Genomic DNA, 13,895 nt, shown 5'->3' on the forward strand with positions numbered 1-13,895 from the left:
ATGGAATGGATTAGAGGGCTGCTTTACTCTCAGATGTTCATCTGAATTAATCAGGAATTTCAAAAATAACAGACGCGACAGTCTGTAATTGCAGTATTCTCTGCCCTGAAAGAACATGTTAATCCTGCTATGGCAATACAACTTTAACTAAAAAAGAATACCTCAAATTCTGCAGATCTTGGTGTTCCTTTGCATACTTGAAAACAGGCCGAAAACTAAATATCGTCCCTACACTCTCCTTATTTCACCACTTTTTCCTCTAATTTCATCACTGTTGCAATAACTAAGCACTGTGCATTAACTAAGCACAGCATGGTGTACTGACAACCCATATGACAGTACTGAGATGCAGAACAATAACTCTTTCTCAGTTGTAGCCAGCACCTTACAGATAAACCAATTGACATTATTATGTGCTCTAAGGAGCAGTTACACACATTCATGAAAAAAAGCTATATAAGACCTAGTTCATCCCAAATATGAGCCAGTATAAAATACAGATGGAACCACAGCCTGGAGCCATATCTCACTTGAGGAAGTCATACCACGAGAGCAGTCTAACATCTACCAGAAGGGAAGACTGGCCAGACTACTGGCTTTTAATTCAAGTTTATTTTATCAACTTTGCCAAAGACAAATGGCTTTATGAAATCAACATTTGAATTGCATAAGGCAGTCTGCTTGGAGATTGATTATGTCTACTAATTTTTTTAAGCAATTCCAGTAATTCATTGGTAAAGTACACATTTTAGCTGGACGATAGTGCAGTCTGTCACATAGATAATTTCTGCCCTGCTTCTCAGGAGCACTGCAAGATAAGAAACAAATCACTGCAAGTGAAAAGCCTCCTCTGCCTCCGTGCTTGCCTCTGGGTATTTCTTTTTCTCTCTCATTCTTGACTACAACCTGTTCTCTGAATCCTTTCCTCCCACCTCTTCCAGCCGCCTCTGTGGGAAAGTGAAATAAAAAAGGTGACGTGACATTTGCTCTGATGGTAATCAGATTTATCATCATCTGCTCCAGAAAGCAGATCTGCAGCCTTGGGTCTGTCACTAGGTGGACCTTATTCATCCAGCCTCAGACAAATAGGATAACTGAAAGAGGGCACAAATGTGATGACACCTAAGCAAGCCTGGGAACAACCAGCTAGCTTGCTCTGCTATAGTTGCTGGATCCTATCTGTTGTGGAGATAAATAAAGCACATCAACACCTCACAGCAAATTTTTCAGATCTCCCTGTGGGCTTCTCCATGTAGCACTACAAATAAGCATTAAGGTGTGGAAGCTGACATTTACTAGCATTTTAGGAGCAGTATAAATGCAGAGGAGTAAATAGAAGGAAAAGAAGGAACAGAGGGAATGATAATTTAGAAGTGCCATTTTCCCCCTCCATTGTCACTATAATGCAAAAAGCACTTGAAGGCCTTATCACACATAGACACTGTAGGGAAAAGAGTGGGAACAGAAGACAGAAAAAAAGAAAACAGATCTCGAGCGAGAATCTTGTGCAAACTCCCTCTCCCAATACTGTCCTCACACATGAGAGAATAAAAAGTTAAAGCCTAACACCAAGAAGAAAAATTGTCCCTGATTTCTGTTCTCAATTCTCCTCTCCTGTCCCTCAGATAAAATAATTTACCCATTTTTTTCATTTGTCAAATGTTAGTTGGTTCCCCTCCTTTTAAAATGGGGGGCCACTTCAAATTTAATCCTTTGTGACAGTGACAGAATCAATTCAAAATGAAAAAAGTATATTTAAAAGCCTGTACTTAAGAAAAAACAAAAATGAGGGTCAACACTTCTCATTTCTGTGTGTCTTCTTTTCTTCAAAGTCCTCATTCACGGTGCCTTAAAATCCATTATAAGATACATCCACATAACAGCAATTCATCTGGAAGAGTTGGTAGAACTAGAACTGTGAAACATAACTCCGAATGATTACAGTTGTGTAATATTACTGTATCATCACAGAGTTACACAAATTCAATTTGTATTTAATAGCGTACTGCACTGAATTTCTCCATCATCAAATGCTTCCAAGGAACACGTTACAAATTGTATAATTTATCTTTGTCATAACACACAATGTAGTATTTGCATTAACCTTGCATTCTGTACTAGAAAAGGCTTGGAAAAAAAATCACTTGATATTATAGCACATAAAACAAAGCTACTCTAATCCTAATATGAAAAAAAAACACCCCACAAAACCCAGCTCTTGTCATCTTGACCTTTGAATTAGAGGGTGATTCAATATGTTAGAGACACACAGTGTACGAAGATGAAATCCACCATTACAAAATAGCAGTAATCATGACAGAGCCATTAGTTCATCACATTATAAAATTAAAAAAAAATCGTTGAAATTTTCAGGTTACTTTAGGAATTATCATGAATATTTCATTCATTAAAAAACAACCTCATGTGCAGATATAAGGTGTGCTTGATTTTTGTCACCTTATGTAACAAAGTTCATCAAATTTAGTATTTGACTTCTTAGATTATAATCAAATGTTTTTGAACTGTATTATTCAGCATCTTTCTTGCTGTTAATAATAGCAAAAATTACCTGGAAAAACAAAAAACTAGATCAGAAATAGAATATTAATTGGGCTGTTCAGAGATAGACAATGAAAAACACATTTTCACTTCATCTGCTTAAGTGACCTATGGCATCAAATAAATTCCCTAAAACTATTCACTTTAAGAATTCCCTGCAGTGAACTGTGAGAGTCAAGACTATTTGAAAGTCAAGCAGAGACCATTTTACTTGCCAGAAATCCTCTAACAGCATTTACTATAAAACAAAGGAAAGAATGAATGTTAAAAAGAAGTTGTTAAAACTGAATGTTAAAACAAAACTATTGAAGAAAGTTTACAGACACGAAAACAATATTTCTTCCCTTGAGTTAAAAAAAACCCAACAACAAAACAAACATCTAAGGGATTAACTGTTTCCACAGACCAAAGGAAAGGGACACCTCAGCAGCTCTCCTGTACCTGCCCACAACATCAGCATAGAGCATCTCAATTCAGCTGAGGCATACATAATGCAGACAGCACAACACTGAGAGCTGCCAGGTGCAGCCTTCCCCTATAGTCACCAGGGGACTTACACTTCCCTATCAGCACCTCATATGCCTGCAGAATCTGTGGGGTGGGAAATTCCACCAGTGTGTAACACAGCTGCTTTCTCCAGACACCACTCCACAGCAGATGGGTGCCAATGTGGCCTGCAGAGAGATTTCATGGGTTACTACACAGACAGCCTGCATTTCATTTCCCCTTCCATCTGCTCATCAGTCAACTGTATTCAGATTGTCTTACTAGCTGATGCACCTCCCTTGGATGTCTTATTGGTTCATCAACTCTTAAAATGGCTAATCAGGAGCAGAATTAATATGATACCTGAAGCTGCACTTGTTTCCAGGACATACACAAGGAAAAAAAATCTTTATTGTGAGAACTGATAACACTGGAACAGATTGCTCAGATGTGTTGCCCATGTTTGCTTCTTGGAAATATTCAAGACAGCTTCATAGCACAATGGATAACTAAATTCTAGGCCCTATTTTCAACAGATTACTACAATCTGTATGGTGCCTTCTACCACAGAATAATCCTTGACACCATACCTCTAGCATAACCTCCTAAAGATGCCTCAAGTTCTTCGGGGAGACCCCAGTTCTCTACTCAGTTCTATGTGCATGATTGTTTTGGGAAGTACTCTAACACTTTGAGAAGTCAACACGCTGTTTGGGCAGGAGGAACCTGCTGTCCCAAAGCTGTCAGGTTTCCAGTGGGTACAATGGGCTGCTTCAGAACCAAATGTTTCAAGCTGAGAGCTCAAACTTGGAAGCAGCAGATATTGCCAGGAGATTTGATTTGCAAACTCACGTGACAAAAGCCAAATCCACCATGGGCTGCTCTCCTTCAATGGATAACACCCATAACAATGAAAGGTGGAGAACATAACAAAGAGGCCCTTATCAGAGGGAGGATTTTATCATTTGTTAATTAGCATTACTAAAAGCTGATGAAGCTATTTTATTCTATTCAGGAAAAGTTTATGGAAGCAACAATCTTAGTACAGCCATAAGAAAACAATATTTTTAAAACTCAGTGGTGGTGAACACAGTACTCAATATTTTTTTTCATTGAGGTTACTACCTTAAAAACCCCACACAATTATTGAATTTTTTTTTCCCATGAAAATACAGCTTTACATAAATGCTCTTATTCACTTACCCAGGGGTGTGGATGCCATTACAGTTTTTCTTCTTGGTGACTTTTTATAGGTAATGCCTCTTATTTATGTAAGAACATATCATCCTATATATTGAAAGAGTATTTTTAAAATGCATCTTGAAAGTCTGCATGTTTTATATTTTCTTATCAGCTTTGTGATTAAATTATGACCACCACAGCAATTCACCAAACACACTGGACTGGACACGTTTAGCCATACCCAAAAATAATTTCCAACAAAAAATTTCTATGACCCATTGACTAGTTAGAGAAATTACCATTTTTATTCTTAAAATACAGCCTATGTAAGATTAGTAAGTAATTTAAATGCCTTTGATTTTCTAATAATCAAAGGCAAAAATTGTGCAAAAAGCCCCACTGTGTAATATGAGTCATTACTTCCCTGTAATAAGCACTCCAACAAAACCAGGAGCAAGTAACCATAGAGACAGGTGTATGTATTTTAGTTCAGCAGTCTCTACCCTGCCCCCAGACAGTAACAATGAACTAACAGCATGCTGTGGGCAATTTCTTATTTGTTTTTCTCATGATTATCAGTTTTAATTTTTTAAATTTCCTGCGACTGGAAACAGCATCAGAGCATTCAGCTAGCAACAGGAGCCCAATAGGCTGGAAAGCAATGTCCTTGCAATGGATATGTGCTTAGCAAAACTGCAACAAACACAGGGCTGAAAGGCTTTATTCTAGTAATGAATATCAGTACTGTAAGCCTAGCAATCATAGCTGCCACAGATACTTAACTGGATATTCCAGTATTAAACTTTTAAGACAGTTTGCTATCAAATACATTCTCCCACCAAAGAATAGCATGAGACCTGTGCTAAACATCCTGGATTCTAATAGCATAGGAGAGAATTCTACTCCTTCATATAGATACATAAAATAATTTATCATAACAACAAATAACTTTCACTTCATAATCCTAAGACAGAGTGGAAACTCAAAACTAAAGTTAACAGGATCTTTGTTTCGTAATTGTCTTGCAAATATTTTTGCTACTAGTGATAAGTAGTCTTCCTATTTTTCCCCTCCATAGGCTTACACTCTCTTCAATCACAGAATCTCAGAATTTTCTCATCCCCACCACTGATTCTGCTAGCTATGTTCCTGCTTTCCAGGTTGAGGTTCTCACACCTGTTCACAACTTGCACATGCCACAGTTGAGTACTCACCACCAGCTACCACAAGCCATCCATGTGTACTGACATAGAACAGAAACCAAATATTCTGTTTTCCTATTCAACCTTAAAAAATGACACAACTTTCCAATCCTTAATCCATTTGATGTCGTGGAGAACAGAGCTTATTTAAAGCCACAGAGTGCAGGTGTTTTGGAATTTGCATCCATCTGTTTTCAGGCTGCAGCACAGGACAAACTGACCTGACCAAGTTACTGAAAGCTACAGAATAAGCCAATACAATTTCACCGAAATTAAATTTGTATTTCTATAACTTATCAGGAAGACTAAACTGGTCTCATAATTTCTTCACTCTCATTAGCCGAAGAAGGAATTGTTAATTTGAAAAATACTGAAAAGAAGGTAAAAATAAATATGTGCAGTAAGTTAAACAGCAATTCTGTAACCTATGAGTCAAGACAAGCTTCTGGATGAAAAAATATCATGGAATAAACTCATTTAAGCATAACTGAGCTAATGCCAGTTAGAGACTAAGCTGATACCCAGCTACAGGGATATTTTCTGTAGTGACCAATTAGCAAAAAAAAAAAACAACAAAAAAACATATATATCTAAATCATGAGTTGACTTAACCACTCGCTGTAACATACCTAAAGGCTAGGTACTACCAGCCAACCTCATTACTTGAAGCTTCTCTTATAGTCAACAGAGAAAAAACAGGCCAGCTTAACTACATTTTGGAAGAGACTCTTCCAGGCACAAATGTAAACAACTAATTACAGACAACTGCAGATCCTTAGATTAGCCTTAATTAGTTCTATTAAAAGTGTTTCTACTTTTGAATCCTAAAACTAAGAAATGAAAAACAATTTCATGCAAGTGAAGGTGGCTGAAAAGAAAAAGGAGGCATATGCAACTGGAAATCATGGCAGAACCCAGTTTAGGTGATGGCAACCAGAGTATTCACAAGGCAGAAGTGCCTGCTCTACCTGCAGCTGCCCTGTACTGCAGGAGCACAGCCCCATTTATCTGCAGAGAACTGAGCATAGGAGCAAGTCCACGCTGCTTAGTCAAGCCTCCAGCCAGCTCTGTCCTCATCTCTCTAACCTGCAGAGAGATAGCAGCTACAGCAACCAAAGCACCTGTCAGAAAAATGATGTTGACAATGAGCTACCTGTGTAGTGCTAACACTGCCCAGGAACACCTGACATGCTGAAAGCCATTGATTGCAGCTAATGAAGGAACCTGGCCAGCAGGTTCTCTTGCCTATATGTGAAGAGGTTGATTAAGCTTTGTTTTAGCTGCTGTGTGACTTCAGACTTGCGGGAATACTGAAATCACTGAATAGCACTCTATGCTGATGAAAGAAGACTGATACGTTCCAGACACAGCACCTTTAGTTTATACAAAAGTTTGCTGTGGATGTAACTGATTTAACAATAGTGGAAATGTCAAGGCCATTACTTCTGACTTTCTGTAATTTCCTTTGTTATCAGATATATGGAAAGAAAAACATTTCTATTAAATCCTATAAAAGACATTTATCATTTTTGCCATAATCATACCAAAATAAGGGTCAACTGGATTTTTTGAACAGACAGAGAAGGGAATTTTCACACTATTCATTTCAGAGAGTTGCTTTCGTAACAGACCAATAGAATGAACCATGCCTCTATTTCACACGATCTGGGTGTAGACTTTGTTAACGCCATCCTGACTATAGTTAAAAGTGGCAATGAGTATGGGGCATAATGAAAATACTATTACTTTCCCTATACTCTCACACTGTCTGCAGAGTGAAACCTATCTCATTGATCTCTTGTTCCTTTGAGGCAGAATTTTCAGCTGAGTCATAGATGGGAATTCTTTTGCAACCTGGATATAGTTTCTGAAGTTCCTTGGACTTTTTTCTCTTTGGTCCAACACATTTTTTTCTTTGGTCCAACGGGCAATTATGTCCAGCGGAAGTAGTTTACCTGGAGTGCTTCTCACAATAGAAAGCCTGAAAGTAAAGGCTTATAACAACAGTACCTTTAAAGTAAGATATCCTTACCTTGCTCATTTCATGTTTTTCAGGAGACAGTTTATTAGAAAGTAGAAGTTAATTTTTGTATCACACCGATGAAAAGAAAAGCTAACTCTTTCCATCAGAAGTTCGTCTCCCTGCCTTCCCTGACAGAAAGTGAATTCTACTAGAGGTTGGTTGATAACAAAGCCATTATTGTCTGCTCTGTCATCATAAATGAACTCTCTGACTTCTGTTAAGTCTCCAACCCCACATAGCATTATGCAGCCAACTTAGTACTACAGGATTTTCGTGTTTCAGAAGACAGTGCTTCAGCCCATATCTGCTGAGCAGATGTACCTACGTATAGTTGTGGAAGATGACCTAAGTTAATGTACTTCCATCCTCTGTGTGCAAGGATCAAAAATATATAATGAAATTAAGTAACCCCTGGAAACACCTCAGAATTTTTCACTGAACTGAATGAATGATGAGATTGAACACCTTGTAAGGACTGGTAGACTTTTTAGTTTTGTGATAATGATACCTACTGTTTGTACTCTATTGATAGCAATGATTAAAATAGAAGCTTGAATTAATTCAGTCAAAATTCCCTATTTCTAAAATTCACAGTAAACTTGTTTTGTTCATTTCCATGTAGAATGTGTGCTAACACCTAGTCTTTGTCCACATATCAGATCATATCATAATTTTTGATTTCTGAAATATTAGGCCTTCTTAAGACATATTACGGTTAAGGAGACACCTGCTAGCATGCTTCATATGGTATTCTTACAAAAATATTGCCATGAGTAATTCAGATAATCTATTAATTCAGGTGTCACATTTTCTTTTATAGCTACTTAATTATTTACTTGACAAAGTAATCAACAGCTAACTTTTAATGTCAGTTGGAGACCAGATAGTATTCTTGAAAGTTATCTTCAATTTCTATTTCAGATCTATTTCAAATATATTTAATACTATCTATACTGCATTTTTTCTGAGCAATTTCACATTATTTCAGAGTGAATTCTAGCACAGGCCAACATTCTTCAGCTTAGAACATAATTTAGAATTCAAGCATCAAAGTGTAATGTAAGAAACAGATTTGGCCTAATTCTCTATCTCATAAAACTCCACAAGTCATTACAAGATGGTTTTAATATTTGTATGTACATTATGTATAATGTAGCCAACCAATGTTGCACAGACAGTCCCAGATTATTATATTTTAAAAGACCTCATTCAGTAAGAAATTATAGCCTATACTACATTTTTCAGAGACAAGTTTCTAGGGTAAAGATGTTATTAGCATTTGTTTAAAATTATGAAAAGTAACAATAGCCTATAATATTAAAAACTACAGTACTAGTATCATGTCACAAGCTCTTCAATCTTTTCTTCCCATACAGTGCCTATATACAGAATACAATCTGACTGCACATTTATCCCATTTCAGTTCTTCCAGAAGAGTCATTTCAGCATAACAAACACCTATAAGAAGGCAACAGCATAGGATAATAGTGATAAGAAATATCAACAAACTGTTTGGAAAAAAGAAGTACCTCAGCCCCTGATTTTATCTGATTTCTTTCATGTCCGTATTTCACACCCCTTGCCTGAATGTATGTCAGGACTGCCAGTGGTGGTTATCAATATAAACAGTGCCTTTGTAATTCATGAAGTACTCTGGCTGAATCAATTGTCTTGTCAAATGGGACAAGCAACAACCATTACTCCCAAGGTACAGGTGGCCCAAATTTTAAATAGACTTAATATAGGAGGAAACATGAGCACTAGAAGACACAATGTCATGGCAACATTTCAGTTTAACTTTCCTTCTGGGGTACCAAAACATGTGGGTGGATGCATCACTTTATTTTGTCACTTAGTTCAAACAAGGAAAAGAGAAACGTTTTACAGAGACAAGACTAGAATTCTCAGAAACCACCTTTCTAAAACCCCCTGGGAACTAGAGGAAGTAAATTTATAATTTGTCCTCAGAAGGTGTTAATTAGACATGACTTAATGTTTTCAAAAATTGTCTTAGATTGGCTATATTTATATTGTTATAAATTGAGACTTGAATGGATAGCACCTACCTCCATAAATTAGATTTCTCTCTGGACAAAAATTTGCATTAATCAAGGTTCAAAAGTTTGTTAGTGCTTCAAATCCGTAGGCTTTACAGAAATACTGGTTGATGGTGAAGTTCAGAATCATACAGTAATGCATTAACTGATTGTATGTTCCCTTAAAGTTTTGAATGTACTTAAATTAGGACAATAACTCATAGACAATTTCTCTTCAATAAACAGTTCATATACAATATCTCTAACATATGGTAATAGACTTTTAAACAGTGCTGTATTCTACTTTGATTGCCACTATGTCCATGGACAATTATGTTTCTGGCAGAGTTATAATAATAATAGAAGCAATATTTTCCTTAGAATCAGTAATCCAAAGAGCAAATAAAATTATTCACTAAAAGTGTATTATTCATTGATTAACGTTCAATGAAACATGTGGATAGCATATTCAAAAAACTCTAATTTAATAGCTGACACAAAATTAAGACTAATCCTATTCTAACATTGTTTTATGAAGGTTACTATACATAATACAAGCCCACATAGTTCAGCTACAGTTCATCCCTATTCAGTAGTGCGGTCCAGTGAGGTAATCTTTTCCCTTTAGTCAGAACTTTAGAGGCCACATCCACACCTTGTTTTGACCTGAGTTGAGGTTGGGGCTCCCCCGTACAAGAAAGACACAGATATAATGGAGCTAGACTAGCAGAAGACCACTGAAATGGGCCAAGAGCTGGAGCACATGACATGGGAAAACAGGATGAGTGACATGGGTCTGTTCAGCTTTCAGAAGGGAACGTGGGAGAGATTCCTGCTGTCTGCAGCTGTCTCATCAGGGGATACAGAGAAGATAGAGTCAAGCACTTGGAGGCCCACAGTGGTCACAGAAGAAACAATGCACACAAGATGGAACATAAAAATTCTGATTAAGTACTAGGAAAACATGTTTTTTGCCTGAGCTTGATCAAATCCTGAAGCAGGCTGCCTAGAGATCTTGTGGAATCTTTATCCGTAGAGGAGTTTATGATTCATGTGGACACAACTGTGGGCAGCTTCATCTAACAGGACCTGCCCTGAGCAGCAAGTTGGACTAGATGACTTCTGGGAGTCTCTTCCAACCTAAACTATTCTACAACACCGTGAATAGCACCAAAGTAAGTAATTCATCCAAGTTTAATTGTATTCAGTGATGAATGCTAAAAGACATTAATTGTAAACAAATATTCAGTTGTTAAAATAACAATAAATGCAGTAACAATAAATGCAGTCAGCTTCTACTTTATCTTTTCACAACAGTGGTTATGCCTAATCTATTTTATCATACTTTCATCTACTAAAGGAAGAGTAAAATGTCAGTGTACAAATTAAGTTATCTGCATCCTGCTTTATACATGTATAACATGAATCAAGACAGTGGAACAAACTCCAGACAGCTATTCATTCTCTGAGGACAAATTCATCAGATATGCTTTGAAGATAAGTTCATAATATCCACAAAAATAACAATTTAAACAACCCAGTGAAAGGTGTTAGAATATGCATCAACATATTATTTGTTGCCCCTAGGTGCTGACTGTGAGTGACGCTGGTATTTCCATACACAAGGACTGAAAAAACAAGATCTGTACAAAAGTCATGCTGTTAGCAATCCACCTCTCTGTTTCTGCTATAATATTTACATATCTACTTCTTTGCAAAGTCCATACTGGCTATAATAGTAACTCATTAACTCTGCAGTGTTCAAATGCTCATGTTGGTCACTAATTCCCCATTTGTGAGCTTCTGTGTCCTCATAACCACCTGCCTAATGGATATTTCTTAATAAGCATAGCTTGCAGCCAGAAATGCTACTTCACAAAGGATTACTTTGTCTTTACATTACATGAGAATGTTCTATCAGAATCATCTTATTTCAGTAATTTCCTAAATACTACTACTAATAATGCTTCAATTTTAACTATTGAAATTCATTATACATGATGGCATAATAGCTTAGTTTGGAAGCAAATAAAAAGTGCTGCCCACTCAGAACAAACTGAAGAGCTAAGTAGAACTTATGTCTCTGGAGTCACCAGATCTTTCAGCAGTGAAAGGAAGAATAACACACTGATTCTGCAGTAGTGACAAAATTGGAATTGTATTTTTTTACCGAAGATTAGAAACAACCACTAAGGTAATGCTACAAACTGATTTCTACTGAAAAGGACTGCAGGTTAATGTTTTTTTTTTCATACCATATCTACCACAATCAACTAGTTCAGCAACATTTGTTTACCAATATGCATTCTATTAAGGAAAAAATACAGTGAAGCAAGATTATTTTTTCACTCAGCTCACAGTAGGACATATGCTTTCATTTAAATAAAGTAACCACACAACAAAATACCCAGTCTTGTGAAAAGGCAATCCAAGTTCTATATCCAAATATGCATCTCCAGACATTTACAAAATATTATCACCAATGTACATACAGCTTATTTTGTTTTTCATTCTTTAAATTAATACAATGAAATCTATTTCTTAGTAGGAACCCATTATTATGAATGTTGGTATTAAATGTAGGTGGGTATAAACTATGCAGTCGAGTCACATATTTCTCAATCTGTCTTTTGCTTTTATGCCATGATGTTGCTTGCAGCTAGCAAAACTCACAGCAAAAGGAACTGAGAAGTTATGAAAGAAAGATCAGATGTAAATGGTATATATTCATCCCCATTTTCTTAAGCATATATAGCTTAATATTAAAATACTTACCTTAACTATGCCACGGATATGCATTTTTGCTATCATCTCTGCAGTGTAGAGAAACATCAGTAGAGTATCAAGTGCAAATGTCACATACTGGAGAGGAGGATAATGCTCAAAGGTCTTTGGAGTGTTCATACAAACAGAAATAACACTGATGATGGCACAGATTCGTAGTAAAGAATGTACCCACTGAAAAAAAATAAAAATAAAAATAAAAATAAAAAGACATCACAAGATTACTTTCATGTTTAAAGCCAGCTCAAATATTTAGCCTCTCTAACTTGTACTGACGCTCCTTGCTAACGCAAATTTGTGGTTTCCTTCTACATCATGATACACATATTTAAGGTCTTAATCTCAAAAGTAAATTCTCTTGACTGTTTTAAATACACAAAACAAGTTGTTAATTATGTTATATGGGAGGTTATATAATTCATAAACCAAGTATTAAGAGCCAGGAAGCAAAGAGTAAGGATTCAATCTACATTTGTAATCCAACCTATTTCCAAATAACAACTTGACTCACACTGTATGTCCACAATAAGTGGCATTATTAGCTATTATGAATTGAGTGAATATATTAAATGAAAATATCTGTGGAAAATTTTAATTTCACATTTAGATGAATAGATTTTTCAGGGGGTTTTTTTAGACAAAATGATTTCATTTTAGTTCATAATTCCAAAAATGAACTGAGAGACATGAGGATTAAAATAATCAGAATAAATATAGAAAAGATTGTGACAGAAAACTACTACTTCTATATCAGGATACACTTTTGTTCAAAACAAGTTTTGTTTCTGTAAGAGAACAGTTCATTTCTAAGACTACTTAGGTCTCAGTCTCACAACAGTCATTATTAATAAGGCTATATTCAGTGCCAACCACACTGGGAGATCTAATGAGAAAGTAGAATGTGTCAGTATAGGGGTTTAGCACTGGATTTTTATTTTTATTTTTGCTTTTATATCAGAACACCACTGAAACATCTTGAAGGCAGGCAAGTGTAAAGAATCAGAGTTGATAGGGTCATACCTTTCAGAAAAAGAAGAAGAAAAAAGCACTTCAGCAAGCAAAAAATTACCCCCCATCAAAAAAACAAAAAACAAACAAACAAACAAAAAAACAACACTGACATATAAAAGCATATTTATACCAATTTGCAGGAAAAACATACATACTCATTTAGATGGATTCATACCTTTTGCCATCAAGAAATGGACAGAGCTTTTATTTCATTTAATGCTCATCTAAATGTAATCATATTTGACCTGAATTGAATACCTCTATTTTTCGTATACTCTGAACCCAAATTAATAATTTGAAAGTGGAAGGGATCTGATGCACTGTCTCATGTCCCTTTTATACCCACCTTGTTTTAAACCTTGCAAAAACTGAAAAGAAATAACATAAACAGTAAAGTTTGGCTTATCTATAAAATTCATGTCTGCCTTAGTAAAATGCTATTATTGCACATACTAAGCAATAAGCAACTAGTTTAGCAGTATGACAGGAAAAAAAACTGGAATGCTGTGCACTGAGAAACACGTGTAAATAACCCTGCATATATTCCTGAAATAACATTTTGAGCTAATTACAAAATTCAATGTGAACAATCATTTTTAAATTATTTACCAT

The 13,895-nt window shown here is 35.9% G+C and overlaps 1 protein-coding gene across 2 annotated transcripts in view; it reads right to left on the bottom strand.

The window, feature by feature from the left end:
• Window positions 1–13,895, bottom strand: part of NALCN (sodium leak channel, non-selective) — a 197,517-nt gene that overhangs the window by 182,255 nt on the left and 1,367 nt on the right. For both annotated transcript variants that reach the window (XM_065740802.1, XM_065740801.1), the window contains exon 2: window positions 12,264–12,446. In XM_065740802.1, the coding sequence (XP_065596874.1) occupies window positions 12,264–12,446 (183 nt within the window). The remainder of the gene's footprint in view (window positions 1–12,263; window positions 12,447–13,895) is intronic.

Source organism: Cyrtonyx montezumae, unplaced genomic scaffold (genome assembly GCF_038088225.1).
Source record: "Cyrtonyx montezumae isolate F1298 unplaced genomic scaffold, pur_monq_1.0 scaffold_3, whole genome shotgun sequence".
In the NCBI taxonomy this organism is placed as follows: Eukaryota; Metazoa; Chordata; class Aves; order Galliformes; family Odontophoridae; genus Cyrtonyx; species Cyrtonyx montezumae.